The 17,912-nt window shown below is 39.7% G+C and overlaps 1 protein-coding gene across 4 annotated transcripts in view; it reads right to left on the minus strand.

Annotated features, from left to right (window-relative positions):
• LOC128252960 (cell adhesion molecule Dscam2) overlaps window positions 1–17,623 on the minus strand; it is a 34,123-nt gene extending 16,500 nt beyond the window's left edge. Inside the window, exons 1-10 of one of the 4 annotated variants that reach the window (XM_052981204.1) lie at window positions 17,557–17,623; window positions 15,899–16,042; window positions 9,767–10,029; window positions 8,881–9,100; window positions 5,362–5,504; window positions 3,392–3,553; window positions 2,993–3,142; window positions 2,640–2,760; window positions 1,232–1,349; window positions 597–820 (exon numbers count right to left, since the gene is read on the minus strand). In XM_052981204.1, coding sequence (XP_052837164.1) covers window positions 597–820; window positions 1,232–1,349; window positions 2,640–2,760; window positions 2,993–3,142; window positions 3,392–3,553; window positions 5,362–5,504; window positions 8,881–9,100; window positions 9,767–9,806 — 1,178 coding nt within the window. In that variant the 5' untranslated portion in view covers window positions 9,807–10,029; window positions 15,899–16,042; window positions 17,557–17,623. Of the gene's footprint in view, window positions 1–596; window positions 821–1,231; window positions 1,350–2,639; window positions 2,761–2,992; window positions 3,143–3,391; window positions 3,554–5,361; window positions 5,505–8,880; window positions 9,101–9,766; window positions 10,030–15,898; window positions 16,079–17,556 lie in introns of those variants that run through there. The other 3 variants (XM_052981203.1, XR_008267356.1, XM_052981202.1) reach the window with 3 other exon arrangements.
• Between the last annotated feature and the right edge of the window lie 289 nt (window positions 17,624–17,912).

A 17,912-nucleotide genomic window follows, 5' to 3' on the forward strand; every position in this document is an offset into this window, starting at 1 on the left:
CTATAAACTAATTGCAGAACCAATCGACACAAAACCGTACAAAAATATTTATGCAGCTGCATTATCAATGCCAACAATCAAAGTCTTTTGAGCACTGACCTTATACCGATTATTGTTCGGTTTTCTGACCAAACCGGGCAAAGCTTTTAAACAATCAACTGAAATGAACTGAACTGAAATCTGAAATATGAATGTCGGTTAGAGGGCGGGGGCGCAAAAAAATACAAACATTTCGCGCTCGTTGCCAGCCACGTTCATCAATAGTAATATTAATAACAGTAACAATGAAACATTTTCTCCAGCCGAAATGCCCTAACAACAGCGGAGTATAATCCATGGATTTTTTCCCGCTCTTGTTTGTTTTCAATTTTTTCATGTTTTCGGTTGGGTAGGAATCGGAAGGCTTTTCGCAACTGACGACTGGCGACTGGCGAAACTGATAAAAATCGAAATCGGCCATACAATGTTGCATGCCTGTCTGTCTCTGCCGTCTGCCGTTGTTCCTATTTCACACAATCCCCGAAGGGAGTTCGCATTGCCCATTCGCCCGTCCAATACCAATACCAGATACATTTTTGGGCTCCGACTATACTTACTTATCCCTGCCGGTGGTGAGTGCATTATTTGCCTGCAGCGGTTTGCCGTTGTGCAGCCAGTCGATGGCATCGATCGCTGAACCCGTTGTCGTACAATTGAAATTTGCCGTTCCGCCCGAATTGACAATTTGAACTTGCGGCAATATATGCACGGACACATACGAATTGACACTGAGTCGAATCTCTATGCGCTGCTCCCCAAACTGATTCGAGGCCTGGCAAATCTGCAACGAGAGTGCGGGCAGTTAGTGCCAGTTGGTTATTTTGTTTTTTTCGCCAGAGGAAATCCCCTAAAGAGGTTGCTTTGACAATCGAACAGTACTCATGTTACTTCGGTTATACAGCTGACATTTTACATAAAAATAAAACTTTTTACACATTTTTCTCTTTAAAAAAATTGGTGCTGAAGCAACTTTTTAGCATGATACAAATGAAAATGTAAATAAATTACTTTTAAGCAAAGTAATAATACAAAGTTCAAAATATATTTAGGGTTAAAAAAGAATTATTGTATTATATAACCCCCACAGAACTTTTTCGAGTTAGTGACAATTTGACTCAGGAAAGTTCGACTGTATACTGTATATACCCAAATATACAGATTTCCAGCGGTTGACAGTTTGACGGTTACTTACCCACTTGCCCGCATCGCGTTCGTCAGCATTTTTGATGAGCAGCAATGTGCGCGAAAGTATCACTCTTTGTGACGAGGGTATGGGATAGAGGGCTGCCGAGTCGGAAACGCGATACCAGCTATAAATCAGAGAACATATATATATGTAAAGCTGTATGGCAAAGCCTTCTGTTAAAGGCACAAGCTCTTTATTGATTTTAATTTAGGTTTGCTCCTCGCTGAACGTAAACTGCAATCAGTATCTCTATCACATGCTGGCAAACTAAAATCAATAAAATTCATCTTATTTTTAAGCCCACTACATTTTATGCTGCAAATTTAATATTTTCTCTTTCTTGTTTCAGACAGAATAAATATTTTCTTTGAAATTCGCAATTAAATGTGATTATTGAATAATTAAAAGGTAATTCCGTGAACCTAGGTATAACTACTATAACAAGGGTTATTTGGCTTAACTTACTGTATAAGGCACAAACTGTTTATTGATTTCAAATTCAGCAAACACAAGCTAGAATCTCAATCAGTTACAGAATCACACACAAAATCAATAAAACCAAGAAACTTATTTTGGTAACCTAGCCACGCTTTGCCTTATGCTAAAAACCAAATTATCGCTCTGCTCCAAAGTTTATAGTAATCAGTAGGGAAATTTCCTCCTGTTCTGAAATATTTCTGGCACTTTTCTCGTCTGGCTCAGCGTTTATGTTTTTCCGTCGAGAACTTTGCGCTTTGCATGTTTGTCTTGTGTTTGTTTTTAAGCTGTCTGCGTCCTTGTCGCGAATGTGTGTTTTCATTCATGCATACACGTTCATTTATTCGTGACGGGTGCTTCGAGTGTTTAGAGCGGCATGAAATTTTAATAAGCTATGCTAAGTGAAACGGACTGTTAAACTATGCTACCGTATTGGGCGCCCAGCTAACTGTTTTATTTTGCTAATTATCTGTGAAGGGCTGAAGCTAGGGGGTTACTTGATATGTTTTACTGGCCCAACTTTCTTGGACCGAAATTGCTTTTTATTGTTTGGCCAGGGAAGTGTTGACTTTTGTAAGCCGATCCTTTGTGAGTAGATAAACAAGATAATTAAGTTACTCGAATGCCATGTGTGTCTGTGTATTGGCTTTTTAGTCTGTGCCTTTATTAGTTTGTTTTCTTTATGGGCTATTAGCACATGTCCTCTTTGCGTCCGTGAAGTCACCTAATTAGCACTAAAACAGCATTCCCTAATATGCAATAAAGCCAGCATCCCCAGGCAAACATTCAAATGCACTTAAGGGCTGTCTACTACCTCTAACCCGGAATCTTGTGCTGTTATTTTATTGCCAGCTGCGTAGATACTTAGATACAGATACTCCCATCCCACACAAAACCAAACTGTGAGGCTGTGAGGCCCGAAACTCGGTTAACTCACGTAAATATGGGGAATGGATTGCCCTGGATGTTGCACGGCAGATGAACATCGTTGCCACGCTCCACGTGAATCTCCAACACCGGTTTTTGGGTAGTGCGTGGCGCCAGATTTTTGCTGAGCTCTGTGGAAATGAAAAATAATTAGATTTTTATTTTTCATTTAATTTTAAGATAAATAATAATAATGTGATAGAGAATACAATGCATAATCGATAAATTGGCTTGGTTTGATTATATTTTGTTCGGCGTTGCACAAATTTAAATCAGATATATTATTTATAAAAAGGAAACAATAAACAATAAGTTAAGTTAAAAAGGCTTAAAGTCTTATAAAATGAAATTTCTTAATCTTACCTTTAACTTGCAGCATTACCGCATCGCTGCGCTGCCGCTCGCCATTCAGAGTATTTGTCACCAGGCAGCTGAACTTCATCAGACCGTCTTCGGCGCGGACGGAACGCACATAGAGATCCCCGGAGGCGGCCAGGACCACATAGCGACCCGCTGTTCGGAAATCATAAACTCAGGTCACACAACTGACAATTGCAATGGGACAATCAAAGCACGCTGCGTATACGCAACATTCGCCAATAAATGTCATCCGCCCCGTTGGCCCAACCCCTGAACGCTAGAGAAAAACTGCAGTTCCATTACCAGCGAGAAACCCAAACCCAAAAAAAAAAGGGAATCGTTGGCACATAAATTTCAGCTGCCGATAAACTCCCTCGCCTCTTAAAATGTGGCAACACTCACCGACATCCGACAGATCCGGCAGCAGTATCTCCTCGCCCCGATGCCAACTGGCCACTCGCACATAGGGACGCACATATTCCGGTATGGCGCACTTAATCAACGCCGAATTTCCCAAATAGACTTCAGTGTTCTCCACGTGCACATGGAATTGACGACGCACCACTAAAAGAGCGAGGGCAAAAAGAAAACGAAGCGGTTACGAAAGTAGCAACAGAAATCAGAGAAAGACCGGCCAGGGATAACAGTAGCCATCGTGATAATAGCATCGGCACTTTCTTTTTAAAATTTTAGAATTAGTTAAAACAGAAATAAAAATAAATATAAAAAAATAAACCGATTGATAGAAAACCCTTACTGGTATTAAGAGCTTATACATGGTGATATCGATTTGTAAAATGTGTGATACCATCCCAAATTCGAAACTTCGCTGCTATTGCTGTCACCGCAGCTGTTCGTGGAGGACTGGGGGAATAAAAGTCAACAAACGCTGCTGTCCGCTCGCCGGCGCAAACTGCGCATACAGATGAGCGCATAAAACGCTTTCGGGCAGCACAATCCGTGGCTGGCAGCCCCGATGGAACTGGGCCCAATAAACGGGCACAATGCAGAATGGCTGCCGTTTAAATGAATGAAATTGCTTGAAATTACATGCAAAGCGGAAGTTGAAGAGCAGCCAAAAAACTCGAAGGAAGGAGCACCACTGCGATTGCAAAACGAAGTGACACAGATGATACACATGGAAAATGCAAAGTGTAAATATTGAATGAGATTTTAAGCGACTATCATGAAACGTTGGTGCTTTCTGGCGGTCGCCGGGGGATCGAGGGGATGGGGATTGTGTTTGCTTAAGGCCAGGCTGTGCAAGTACGGCCAACGTGCCCCGTTTTCGAGGTCAGGCATTAAGAGGCAGTGCAAACGGCGAGTGCATGAAATAATTAAGTTAATTTCAGTGCCCCTAGAAATTTTCAGCTGGCCAAGTTTGTCGCATCGATCACCGCTCGAGACTTGGCAGGAGATTCACAAGATATTAATGTTACATGAAGTGGAATAGACTGTTGGGAGACAAAATTGGTGCACAGGTGACATCCCAGGGGCTGCCAGAAAGCAGAATCGTAAAAAATGCCAGCACAACGAACGTGAGCAGTTTGAAAATGTTGTCAACATAATGTTGCCCACTATCTCTTAGCTTTCGCAGTGTTGTCAACTTGGCTGCAGTCCAGTCAAGTCGGGACTTACAAAATTAAATAAACACCCACAACAACTTCAATTTCGGTGGCTCTTCTCTTACCAATTTATGACGGTTGGCCCTTGGAGTACTCTGTACTTTAAGCACTTGTTTTAAATTCCTTACAACATTTTCTAAAAGAAGTGTATATTTTTAATAAAACTACTAAAATTTAAAACATCATTTATATCAATTATTGGAAATTAATGAATAAGAAAAAAGCAAGTTCAACTAAGTTCTAAATCAAATAATTCTACAAAATGTTGGCATGGTCTTGGAAAACCCATCATTTAAATTAATTGTTTTATTTTTAACACGTGCGATATATCATTTATTTTAGTTAATAATTTCATAGATCAAAAATGTCTAGAATAAGATAATCAAATTAAATAAGTTACTTGTTAACTAATAAATTAAAGTAACAATTAACAATTTTGGACAGACTAGCTACTTGCCAAATATATCAGTTTGGTTTTGTATTTTTTAATAAATAAAAGTTCGTAACAAAACAGTAAGCTCCCACTTTGCGCTTTAGCCTTGCATTAATCTTTGTGCTTGATTTGGCTACTTTTTTTTTGGTAATCCATAGTTGGCAGCACTGCTCCTCTCATCACGAGACTGTAAGTAATGTTGGTGGTGGCTGCGCATTCTACACGCCAATGGGCGGCCAGCTACTTTGGCGTTTCGCCCGTACTAGAACCTATGCCATAGCTGGCTTAACTATCCCATAGTACGTTACACTCACCTGCCTGCACCTGAACATTGCGACTCAGGACGGTGCCCGCCTCGTTGCTCGCCCGACATCTGTAGGTGGCCTCGTGCACATCCGTGCGATAATATTGCGCCAGAAACGGTGGGAAGTGCAGTGTGCCGTTGCCTGATATTTTCCTGCAAGTACAAAAGCATCGCCGGCGAACGGCAAAATGCAATATTTTAGTGAGCACATTCTTTCGGGGTTTCTTCTGCATATTTATTTATTTATTTGCATTTGGGGATGGCGAACGTGGCGCACAAATTTGCTCCACAAAAGCGTCAGCAAAGTGGCTGCCATTTGCTGGCGAGTATTTTTATAGCAGAAAGTACATGGGGCGCAAAGTGTGAATTTACATAAAAATGCAATAAGCTTAATGCCGGGTGTATGCATGTTGATCTCAAATGATGTGGAACAGCCTAAGCTACCGTCGTTTTCAATTGGAACGTGTGGATAATCCTTTCATAATCAATAAAATGTTCTTAACTTTGGAAAAAAATTTTATTATTATTATGTGTGTTTTTTGGTTCAAGAACGCTTAAAATTGTTTTTATTCACGGAAATACACAGCGGTCGGTATGGATAATGTATAAAATTTTAAACTAGAATCAGAAAATTATTGTTTGTTACTTCGTTCTTGTTTTCTAAATTAGTTTCAGCCGTTTTCAAATCAAATTCTGTCTTATATGTCATTTCATTGCTATGGGAAATTTCAATAAAAGATTAAAATGAAATCAGTACATTTTCAGTTTACGGGTTTTCTATCCTTGTTACCCAAATCAGTTTCAGTTGTCTTCAAATCAAATTCGGACTGAAATTTCTAAAATTACTCATTCAGTCTGCCTGATGGCAGTCTCCTATGTTTTCTGACTTGTTTCTCCATCTCAATGGCAGCTAACATGCGTTGCCGAATGAAACTTTAAGCCTCCCGCAGGGTTTTTAATGCATTTGATTAGCTCTGTGGGTCTGGATCAGCCCAAACCCATCAGCCTTCCATCACATAAGTCATGTAGATAGATTCTCTATCTACACATTCCTGCCCTCCTCCACACTCCAAATGCAGATGCAGTCTCAGTTCCGCTAATCATTTCAACTGCAGTTTCAGTCGAGGTTAACAAGCTATGATGACAGAGATGAGTGCACTGAAAGAAGTTAAGGATTCTAAAACTGTTTATTTTTAATTTTTTCAAAAATGAAAGAAACAAAAGTAGTAAGCTCACCAATAACAAAACTGACATGAATCTAAAAAAATGTTAAATGCAAGATTCGAAACATTTTGAACTATGTAGAATCTGTCATCATAAAATATCAACATTTTTTTCTGTGCAACTAGACAGGATTTTAGCTTGGCTTGGCCTGATGTGGCATACTGAATGCTGATGCCGAGGACAACGAGCGAGCCAACATCAACCGAAAACGAGAAAACTTCATCAAGCGCTGTTTTCAAAAATGTTTAAGTGCCAGCAATTTGTTTACGTCTATTGCGTTGCGTTCGCATGGAGAACAGGGAAAAAAGAGCTTGCCGACTCCGAGTTCCGAGTTCCGAGCTCCGAGCTCCGTGTTCCCTGTCCGTTTTCCATTTGAAGGAGTGTGTCCATCCGTCCGTTGGTGCAGTAGATAAGTACACGTCCTATATACTCGTCACTTGAACTCAACCATGCTCTTTAGTAGCTTAAAATAAATTTTGTTTCATTTCTATGCACTGCCATCGCAACTGAGTTTTGTCTACGTTTTTTTTTTCGGGACAGCCAGACTGACAGTCGTCGACATATATACACCCGTATAGTCGCTTGGATTCCCCGGCTTATGGCCGTGGGTATGTGTGCGAGATCACGTATTCGAAATGACATTTCATTTTGCGAAACATAAAAATTCTCTTAGTAAATTTGTTGCCTCATGTGAACGGCGCCGTGAGTTTATACATTTTTATCTCCGTATTTATTTTCGGGTCATGCCATAACAAGTGCGCTATTTTTACGATTTATCTGCTTTATATTCTACCTGTTTTTTTCATATATTTGTTATTATTTTTTCTCGTTATATAATAATCAGTTTACAACACAGACAATGGATCAGAAGCAATTTGTTAGCAGAGCTCTAAACCAAACAAACGCTTGCATATATGCAAATACCTGCAGTATGTTTGCAAAGTGCGTTAATTTTGTTGAGTCCCCTGACTAATGGATTCCAACAAAATAACCGCAAATGATGGCCTTACTTGTGTGAACCACAAATGTACTCGCTTTGATTACTTTTAAAAGCGTGTGTACATTCGCATTCATCTTGTCATCCGGCAAAGACTGCGCATTTTAATATTTTAAATGCTGGCACACATGTCATCCACAGGCAAAATAGATACAAAAAGCCACGTGAGGGATACACTTGGGTACAAATTAACAGCACTAAGAAGTCAATGTTTTATCCAATATAACTTGATATTAAAATGTAATATTAACTTTAATTTATTTACATTATTATTTTGATAAAATAACATTTATAACTAGTCAAATGTTCACATTACTATTTAATGAGTAATTTTCGTTACATAAGCATAAAAAACTGTATTTTATTTACCTCTTCAACAAAAAAATGTTGTAATAATTAGCAAAAAGATTTGAAGTGCTATTAGTTTAGCCACATCTGTATAAATGTGTTCTATGTCTGCAACTTGGTTGCATTACTTTTGTGTAATTTCTTTGCCCTTTTCAAGCTACAAAACCAAAAGCGCGTCTTTTGTCTGCCTCCCCCGCGGCGTTTCTCTTTCTGCCTTTCAAGCATTTCCATTGAAATTGTGGCCACAAAGCGGAGGAATGGGGGTAAGAGGATTTAAGGAGCTGGTTTCGTCTGTTAACATTGATTTTCACAGCTTTTCGCGACGGTGTCTTTGCGCAATGTCAATTAAAATGAAGCAATTCGGGAAATAACTTTAATGCAACCCGCAAAACTGAAGCCGCAGCAATGTGACTTCCGAAACCGCCGACAGGAAGCCACACGACACATACTTATGGTCGCCAACTCCCAACAATAACAGGTACACTTGGAGCAAATTATAGAGATTTATGACCAGCCATATTTGGTATTAACTCTCACAACTAATTAATACATTATTTGTCAATAAACATATAAATTCTCATTCCAATCTAAAAATGTTTAACCATTTATTGTGTTTATTAAATCGAACCATTTAAGTCATCATTTTGAAAGAAGTATTTTATGAGCTTGATTATTTTGTCCCAACCACTTGTAAAGAAAATGTAAAGTATTTGTGAAATATATTTACTATTAGCCATGGGCTTATGTTAACTGGGTGTACATTCAAGTTAATAATAATATTTCACGAAAATGGAAATATTTATTAATTGTAAAGTTAAGTTTTTTATAAAATATGGGTTACATGCCAAGTTCTGTACCCTCAACATAATTTGTACACACAAAGCGACATTTTTCCCCCAGTGTGCGGTGCACATCCGCTTATTACCCAGCAGGATTGTTGCGGACACCGCTGGAACTTACCTGAGGCCCGGCACCTGGGTGGCGAGCGATCCGTCGCGCAGGACCCATGAGACGAGGGGCGGCGGACTGCCGTGGGCGGTGCAGCTCACCTGGGCGCCCGTGTCGTTGCCGAAGAGCAGCCGGGGAGCAGGCTCCAGCAGGAATGTTGGCACCCGTAAGCCGCTTGTGGCCAGAAGGGGAGTGGCCAGGACCAGCAGCAGCAACGCTCCCAAAAGCAGCGCTAAGAAAGGGGATGAGAGTAAATGTTGCAGGTTAATTACCAACATTGTCGTCGCCATATAGTTTGTTTAAAACTTTAATGCCGCCGCAGCCGGCGGCATTTTGCACAGCCTGAATATGTGTGTATTTTTTGTGCAACTCGAGTGCAACTCATAAATGCGGTTAATTTGGATGCGGTTTCAATTCGCCCGCCGCCAGCGGTTCAGACTCACATTTAGGCAGCACTTGACTGCTGAGCCCAGGCACTTGGGATGCGGCTTTGCGGCTGCAACCCGCAGTCAACTTTTTTGATATATTCATACAGTCTCTGCTGTTTGTTTGCGACTGGTTGAAGACTATAGGCTGCCAGCTCTTTTAGCAGTCGGATCAACAATAATCAGAATGGTATTAAGGAAGATACGTGCCGATCTTTTTAATAAAACTAATCCTCTACACTAGGTAATTTTCAATAATAACTTATTATTTTAAGCTGTTGAACAAAATTTACTTATGATGATAATAATGTAATCCCAAATGTTTATTTTTATAAAGCTAAGATAATTTATTTCTTAAGGATTGTATAAAATAAGAAAAATATTAAACGTAAAGCATATTTCATAACGAAAACATAATGGAATTCAAATAATGGAATCCAAAATATATGAGGTATCAAGACTTTGAAACTTACCTTTTCCAAGGACTAGACAAGGAGGCTCTAATAAACTCATTTCGTTGCATGAAAATTCAATGTGTGGCCAGTAGAACACTAAATTTAGCTTCGTTTATTTTTCCAGCAGCTTCTTCTTCTATCTGGCTTGTTTGTTTTTCCAATATGAACATGTACTGCTCTTTCTGTGTGGCTTTGCTTATGTTTGGCTAAGCCCCTTGCTACTGTTGTTATTTTTGTTTATATTTGAAAATGTTCAGTCGTTTCTGATGTTGCTCAGCCACCTGAAATGCATAGAAGACGAAAGCGAACAGTTTAATTTACATATGCTTTGTGAAAATGTTTTTCTTTCTATTGTATAGCTGGCAAAAAATAAACATTTTGCATTTTTAAAGCAAAATAAGTTATGTAGTTTAGCAATTATATTCATCATAGATCCGCTCGGACTAGTAAATTGGGAAAAGTCAAATTAAAATAAATACGTTCAAAATGCTTTATGCATAACTTTGTTACGTGTGTGGTTTAAGCTTTAAAGGATTTTCATTTCAATGTTCTTTTTGTCCAAAAAAGAATCAAATATTTGTGTTATTGCGTTGTTAATAAAAACAACTAAATCTTTTGCACCAACTCAAAATAATGAATATTTTCTGCAAAGTAATCATTTAAATTAACTTCACAAACTTACGGATTAGGATGCGATTGTTTTCAATATTATGTAACTTTTTTTTTGTTTTGGAAAATTATTAAATTTTAAGCATGCTTCTCACATTTCCCATCTCATACCATTCATGCATGCCCAGTTCAACCATTTAGAGATTTGCTGACAGAGCTTCGTAAACAATCCAAGGAACAATTACAACAATTCAATATACAGAATACACAAAGTGCTATATAAATATGCCGAAACTCGACAACACATGACGACAGAGGCGGGAAATCAACATAAGTTCTCCGAATTGGGGGCTCCTATTCTGGTTATACCCCCAACAGAAACAACCTTCGCAAACAGAACACACTGGCACATTCCGGACTTACAGAAACCGAGAGCAATCCTGCGTTTGCATTGCTGTAGAGCTCTTGGCAAATACATTTAACGAGTATTTATGAGCGAGCATACGAAATGAATGACTTTTGCCATCATTAAATTTATTTGGAATGGCCCCGGCCAAGTTTTCCCCTCGCTCGAGCTGCCGACTACAATGAAGAAGACATAAACATGTTTTGAGGTCGAGACGCAGGAGTTCAACAGCCGAGTGAAAAAGCTCGACAGAATCCTTTGCCGTGTATCTCGATTTTCTCGTTTCCTTAGTCAGTCGGGCACTTAGCTTAGCGACTAAATAAACATCATCATGACACCCATTACATACAATCGACAGGCATTGGATGGTACAGTGAAGAAAATGAAAGTGATTGGAATTGGAATTTTACACCCTTTGGCTTACGAAATCGTTGTTTTCATTCTCTTACTGAGTAGTGAATAATATTGAACTAACATTGCAAATTCGTTAAAATACAAAATTAAGAGTTGATGTGAAAAAGGCATCCAAAAATGAGAATATAACCGGAGGAAAATCGCCTTACAAATTATATAAAATATGCTTTTACTTTTGAAAAAATCAAACCTACAAATATAGTCGCCTTTAACATTTCTCATTATTTTTAGGGTGGATCAAGATAACAATGGAACCAAAATAACAAATGATATTTTAAAGACCAGTGATGTTTGAAAATTTCTTGTTGTCAGGCTTAAAAAAAAGCCTGGATAATAAATTAAAATTTTCTGTCTGTATTTTCGGGGCTGTTGTGTGCGAAGGACGAACAGAGGGACAGAAAAGTGGGCGGTGAGGGTCACACTGAAGAGTTCTTTTAATGTTTGCAACTTGACACCTTTTCAGCCGGCACATATGGGCGGAGGCATCTCTGTTTGCATTTAATTGAGAATTTAAAATGATTTGTTTATTCTGGCAGCGTCTTTTGTTGAGCGATTTGCCACGAGCAATTCGTTTCTTTGCTCAGCACTTGGACGGCATCGTCCTCGGAGTCCTCAGTCCTTAGTCCTTGCCAGCTAACACACATAGCGGGAGGGGGAAAGGTTGCGTGTGGGTGCTAGCTCTTTCATTTTTAATGAGTTTTTATTTTGCACGCCTTTGTCCCGTCCAACTGTCTGACTCCGGGATCCCTTTGCCGGGGGAGGTGGGCCAGCTTCAGCTGACAGGATACAAGCCGCATCCTGCGCCCCTTGTCCTGCGCTCTCGCAAAGCGATTACTTGGGCTTGTGTGTCGGGTGTCATAACTGCTAACTGTCAGCAAATTTGACACTAAATATGTGGACGCCGCTTTAGTTGTGTCACTCTGGATTATATAAGCTGTTTGTATCTGGCTGTTGCTGTTTGGCGCTGTTGAGCGCTTGTTTATTTATTTTGGTGTGATGTCTGCCGTTGTTTATAATAACTGTTTATTTGCTTTAATAATCCAGTTGGGGGAATTCAGTGGTTATATTATGACCAACTGGCTGCTACGAACATTCCCATATTGGCATTAAATAAAACATTGTATACCTGGCTTGTTAGGCTCAATAGTGTTGGTACTTTGATATTTTGTATCATCAGTTTTAAATTGCTTACATAAAATAAATAACAAATTTAATTTTCACAAGTAGAGATAAATTTTTATATTAATACGGAGCAATTTTATTTTAAGAATTTGAAAAAACCCTTTTGAAAACGGTAGACTTCCCAAATCGTTAAATTGTAATCCGAAAGCTGGTGAAATATTTCTTTACCCCCTCCAATTAGGTGATAAAAGGTCCTTATTCTTCGACCAATGATTTTATACAATACGTACATTAGGTTCATCTCCGCCAACGTGGAAACAATTCGCAGCAGGGCAATCAATCTTGCACAATGAAATTCCGAAAACAGGCCACTTCCCATTGCTGCAGCTATCCAATGCAACGGATACTCCTTCGGAGTCCTTTGCTCAGCATGCACCTTGAGCTCACGAGTGGATGTTTTCATTTTTTTTTATTTCTCACCTTTTTTTTTTGCCCCACTCCAGGATTTGTGTGGCGTGAAAGGCTTTAAGTGCGGAACGCCACAACAAACAGCAAAAGCAATAGCTACGGCAACAATTCAAAGGCAACATGGTCATGCCTTCATGTGTAGCCGAGGCAGTCGAGCGAAAATCACCCCTTGATCCCAAAAACACTGAGAGAAAACAGCAAATATAGTTCTCTTATAGTACGATAAATAATATAAAAATATTTTAGGCAATTTTATATATTGCTATTGCTGACTCTAAAATACCTGCATCGTTGAGTTTTGAAAGAAACTATAACGTAAAAATGTACTTAAATAGTACGGTTAATATTTTTTTGGAACATATCTACAAGTCGTTTTTAAAATATGATAAAATTAGGTTAAATTCCTGACAGCAATAGATTGCATTTTAAATCGGTTCATTCAGGGTTTGCACAGAGATGCTGTGTAATTTTTTTCAGTGGCTCTCTTATGTCCTGGCTGAGGTTAAACGTTGCTGCATCCACCGCTGCCACGCCCTTATCCGGTGAAAGGAGTGGAGCGAGAAGTGGGTGCGCGATGATGGGTGGTGCCGGTGGTTCAGGCGTTAAGCAATATAATTTTTCTTGCTTTGAGACGGAGCTGTTGAATCGTTTTAATGCTCGTCACCTGCAATGTTTGTTTTCTTTTTGTTCTTGCATGCAAAAGGTGTTGCATACACGAACTGTATAGTACATATTCGCAGCACTTTGGGGCGGATGTGTTTGCGTTTAGCGCTGGTTGACAGCTTGGCAATTTATATGCCCGACATCCTGTCAGCCGGCAGTTTAAAGGCGACTTTAAGTTAGGCCCGTACCCCACCACCCAGCAATTTCCTGTTGGCAGCACCCACTTCTGGGTCCCTTCGCTTGGGCCTAATGCGAAATACCCAGAACAATGGATCCATTTGCACTCGCCCAGACTGAAGTGCAACTCTTTGGTTATAGCCAACAAAGGTTTGGTCCCCAAGTCAAAGAGCATCCGTAGCGCACCGCGTACTCGTAAATGGCCAGAGCTATAGCTATGGCTACGAAACAAAACGGACACTGGAACAATGTACCCCGACCTGGACTTTAGTTTAGAATGAACCGAACTGAAATGAGGCTAAGACTACAGCTTAAATAAATCTGAGTCAGTTGTAAATTGTTTTGTAAGCTAATTAGAAATGATTTTTAAAATCCTATCTTATTATAGCACTTGATATAAACATAACCTCTTGAAATTTCAATAAAGGATTTTATCCTTCAACAAAATTAATCCATTTATTAGATTTAAAAAATCATAAATTATCAAGATTGGAATACTTTTAACCGACTACAAATTTATAGTTACAAATCAGCACGTTCTTTTCGAAAAAAAGACAGACAAATATAAATTTGATCCAATCAAAAATAAAATAAAATTTTAAAGTATGTATTTCCCTAACGATTTTTATACTGTACTAAAGCAGGGGTTTCGAGGATGGGCCGACGGAAATGCAAAGGCGACGAGCCACCTAATAACATTTTGCCCTGCCCGACCCATTCATAGTGCTCCCATCCCCCATCCCCCATCCCCCATCCTTGTTCCCGATATCGCGTGTCCCTACAAATGTTTGGCCACCTTTTGCATTACATCAATTCGGGCACAACAGCGGTTGTCTAGAAGGGCAAACAAGAAAAATGAGGCACGGCAACAAAATGTAATGGGCGCGCATATTTTTCTGCCATGGCAACTTTCTATTGTTCGTCGCCTGCCGTTGCAACCGTCCCATTGGGATCGGGATACTACAGATACAAATACATATATCTGCGAGGGTTCCAGTGCCAACGGTTCAGCGATGCTGCATTGTCACATTGACAAACCTCCGAGCTTGCTGGGCTGTCGCTCTATCTTTGTTCCTGGCCCTCTGGCGTTTTCGAGTGCCTTTGTTTATTCGCTGCTGATGCACGGCAAAAAATTGGTTCCTTTTTTTGATTTTAACTTTATTCATTTAAGTGGGAAATAAGGAGGGAGATCAATCTCCATTTTTTTGTGCGGTTTTGCCAATTAAGTTATTATTATTTTAAAAATTCTTCTACAAATTGTAATAATTTTTTATAACCAAAAGTTTATTTTCTGTGCACTGATGTTGCTGTCGTGCAGCGTGGGGTTCTTGTTGCTATTATGAATAAAGTTGACTTGAGTGTATTGCGAGGACGTTGGCCATGGCGGTTACATCGCTGGCTCGTCTAACAAATAAATTTAATTGGTACAACCGCTGCAAGCCAACTCGCTCACAACTCTTTAAAATTTTCCGTTTGATAGCAGTTGGAGGTGTCAAATGAGGAAGTAATTTAGCGTGAATGTGGAATACATAAAGACGTAATGGGACCGCTAAATACAGCATTAATGAGAGCGGCAATTATGTCTTCTAGGAAGTTCAGTGGACTGGATGGAAAGTGAAAATTGTTTCATTTGTTAGGGTGAACAAAAAAAAGTTAAAGAAATTATTAAATTTAAGGTCCTTATGTTTTGGACCAGACACTGCAAAAAAAGGCAAATGACAGATTCTGCTATTGAAATGCTAAACGTATTATTACAAAAATGTGCACACGTTGTACCACTTAAAATGGTTATTAGCTTTAAGAACTGTTCAAAGCCAAACTGGTATCAAACGGAATAGCAGAATGCAGTAGCACTCAGGAAAATGGAATAAAGGTGGGGTTTTTTGTGAAACTCAACCGAATCGAATAGAATTTCCAATAAAATGTAAATTTTTCCCTTGACCACATTCCTTCTCCTTTGTGCACTCACTGTGTGGGGTTACTCTTGAAGATTGGCTTCACAGCCCCTCCCGTTGCACACAACTATTTTCTGAGATTAAAATTTAATTGACACCCCGCAGACCAACTCTCCGATGGCCACCCGAACTGAAATTGGCAGCCTTGTGCAACATTTCCAGCTTATCTCCGGGCAATGCATAATTCAACAGCTTGCGGATTCCAGAAGTAAAAACCAAAATTGGAGGAAAACAAAACCGAGAAAACCAATTTTTTGTGGCCATGCAAGCAACTCAATTTGCTTAGACTAAGCAACAAACAAGCGCCGAAAACTGCGAATCATTCAGTAAAATTACCTCGTTATCTTGCAGTTCCGAAATCCCTCGTCCTCGCTGCAGGATCTACCGCTTATATGGAGTCGTCTGGCATGGGATTGCGATTTTATTATTTTTGGCAGCTTGCCCGGAACACTAACACATATGTCTGGCAGCTAACACATGCTAGATGGTGAACAAAAATCATGGCATATTTTGCGGCTGCATTCAACAATTGCCAAAAGGTGGTCCGCAAAAAAAAGTAAGGCGTTGGAGAAAAGAGAACGAATCGCGACCATAAATTATACGCAGTACATAGACGGTGACTTTTTATGGTCTTGTGACTGGGCAGCGATTCTGGATTCTCTTTTTTCCTTTTTGGGACTTTCTCCGCCTTTCTTTTGGCCATTGTTGCCGCACTTTTATCGCACTTTGATAATCGCTCGGCACATGTTTCACGGCACATCATCGCCGACAGCTCGATGGCCATTCGATTCAATTTGCCGCTCCATAAATTCCCGCGAAAAGTCACCGCTACATTTGCATTTTTCCCAAAGAAAATATTCGTTGGTACTTTTTTCGGGCATTTTTTTTAGCCGTTTTTAAACAGGGTTCACTTGGCCAACCTTTTTCACACTTTTATTCAATTTACTTTATCCACTTGCCAGGGGTCCTTTTTGTGTTTGTGTATGTGGGTGTGGGTGTTGTGTATGCACCAGCAGCTTCCGTTTCCGGTTCCGTTAGGATGTTAGGGAGCCGTGTGCACACATAGCGTAAGCGTTTCATGAGGCCCAGCGAAAATCCACTTTTGTAACATTTTTTATGAACACATTCGTGCGGACAAATAACCCGTGAAGTCAGTAAAATCCACGATAAAACCAAACACCACTCACAAGCAAACACACGCACATATAGGGGCGAACAAACAAAATGTCAGCTCCAAAATTGCGCTGCATAGTTTTAGGCAGCGCCACACACACACATTAAATTCTCACAGACGCCGAAACATTGATGTATGTATACACTGAGAAAAAGATAACTTAAAAAACACCAATCGAAGCACATTATAAATTGTTAAATATGAAAGTAATTAAAATGTGAAATAATTAAAAAAGGCTTATTAAATTCTCAGATAAAATATGTTGTTTTCTTATTTCCATTATTTTTCTTTTATTTGTAATATTACTCGGTAATTAACACCAGGTTAGTGTAAATTTGTATAACAACCTAGCCATCGAATTCGGTTATCAAATAAATTAAAAGTAAAAACAACATTCAAAAGTCTAAAATTGTTAGAATATTTAAAATAAATCCTGTTTCACAATGATTTAAAATTTAACTTTATTTGTCGACCTCTAAAAATATTGTAAAAAAAGGGATTTAAAGTGATTTGAAGGCAAAGTAGATTTTTATAAACCTCTTTTAGTATAAATGGCATTTTATTTAGCCTAACAGATGTTGATGAATAATCAGCTTTTTCTCTGTGCACTTATCCCTTTATGCCCACACACACTCGCCCACACACATCCGTGCACTGGCCACTATCACCGTTGGCACTATAGTCACTCCCCGAGGCAGCATCCATTAATGGTTTTTCCATTAAATCCCCAAATAGTGCCTAACACACACGCTCACACGCTGGATAGTTTATCCTTGTGGGTGTGTCGATGCTTAACTAATACTAAGGCACTACCACTGACAGCTGTATTTGCGATATCCCGATTTTCGATTTTTTCCGCTTGAAACGTCCAAACAGTTCGAAACGCCGGCAATGACTGAATCCTGAAATCGTCCTCCGCCGCCGACGTCGCTGTCGGCGTCGCAGCGCTGCCCTCGTCCTGTCGCTTGGGGTTATCTCTGTCAGCGTAATCGCTTCCCACTCCTTAGCCTAGCCCAGCCCACCCCGCCCACCGCCTCCCCCTTTTGAGGCCATTACTGCAACTGTTGCCACTCGTGGCCCACAATCGAACGACGCCGACTGCGACGCCAGCTGAGCAGTCCACGCTGAACCGACGTCAGCGCCTCCTCTGGCGTTTCTCTTCTCTCTCAGGATTCC

Source organism: Drosophila gunungcola, chromosome 3R (assembly GCF_025200985.1).
Source record: "Drosophila gunungcola strain Sukarami chromosome 3R, Dgunungcola_SK_2, whole genome shotgun sequence".
NCBI classification, from domain to species: domain Eukaryota; kingdom Metazoa; phylum Arthropoda; class Insecta; order Diptera; family Drosophilidae; genus Drosophila; species Drosophila gunungcola.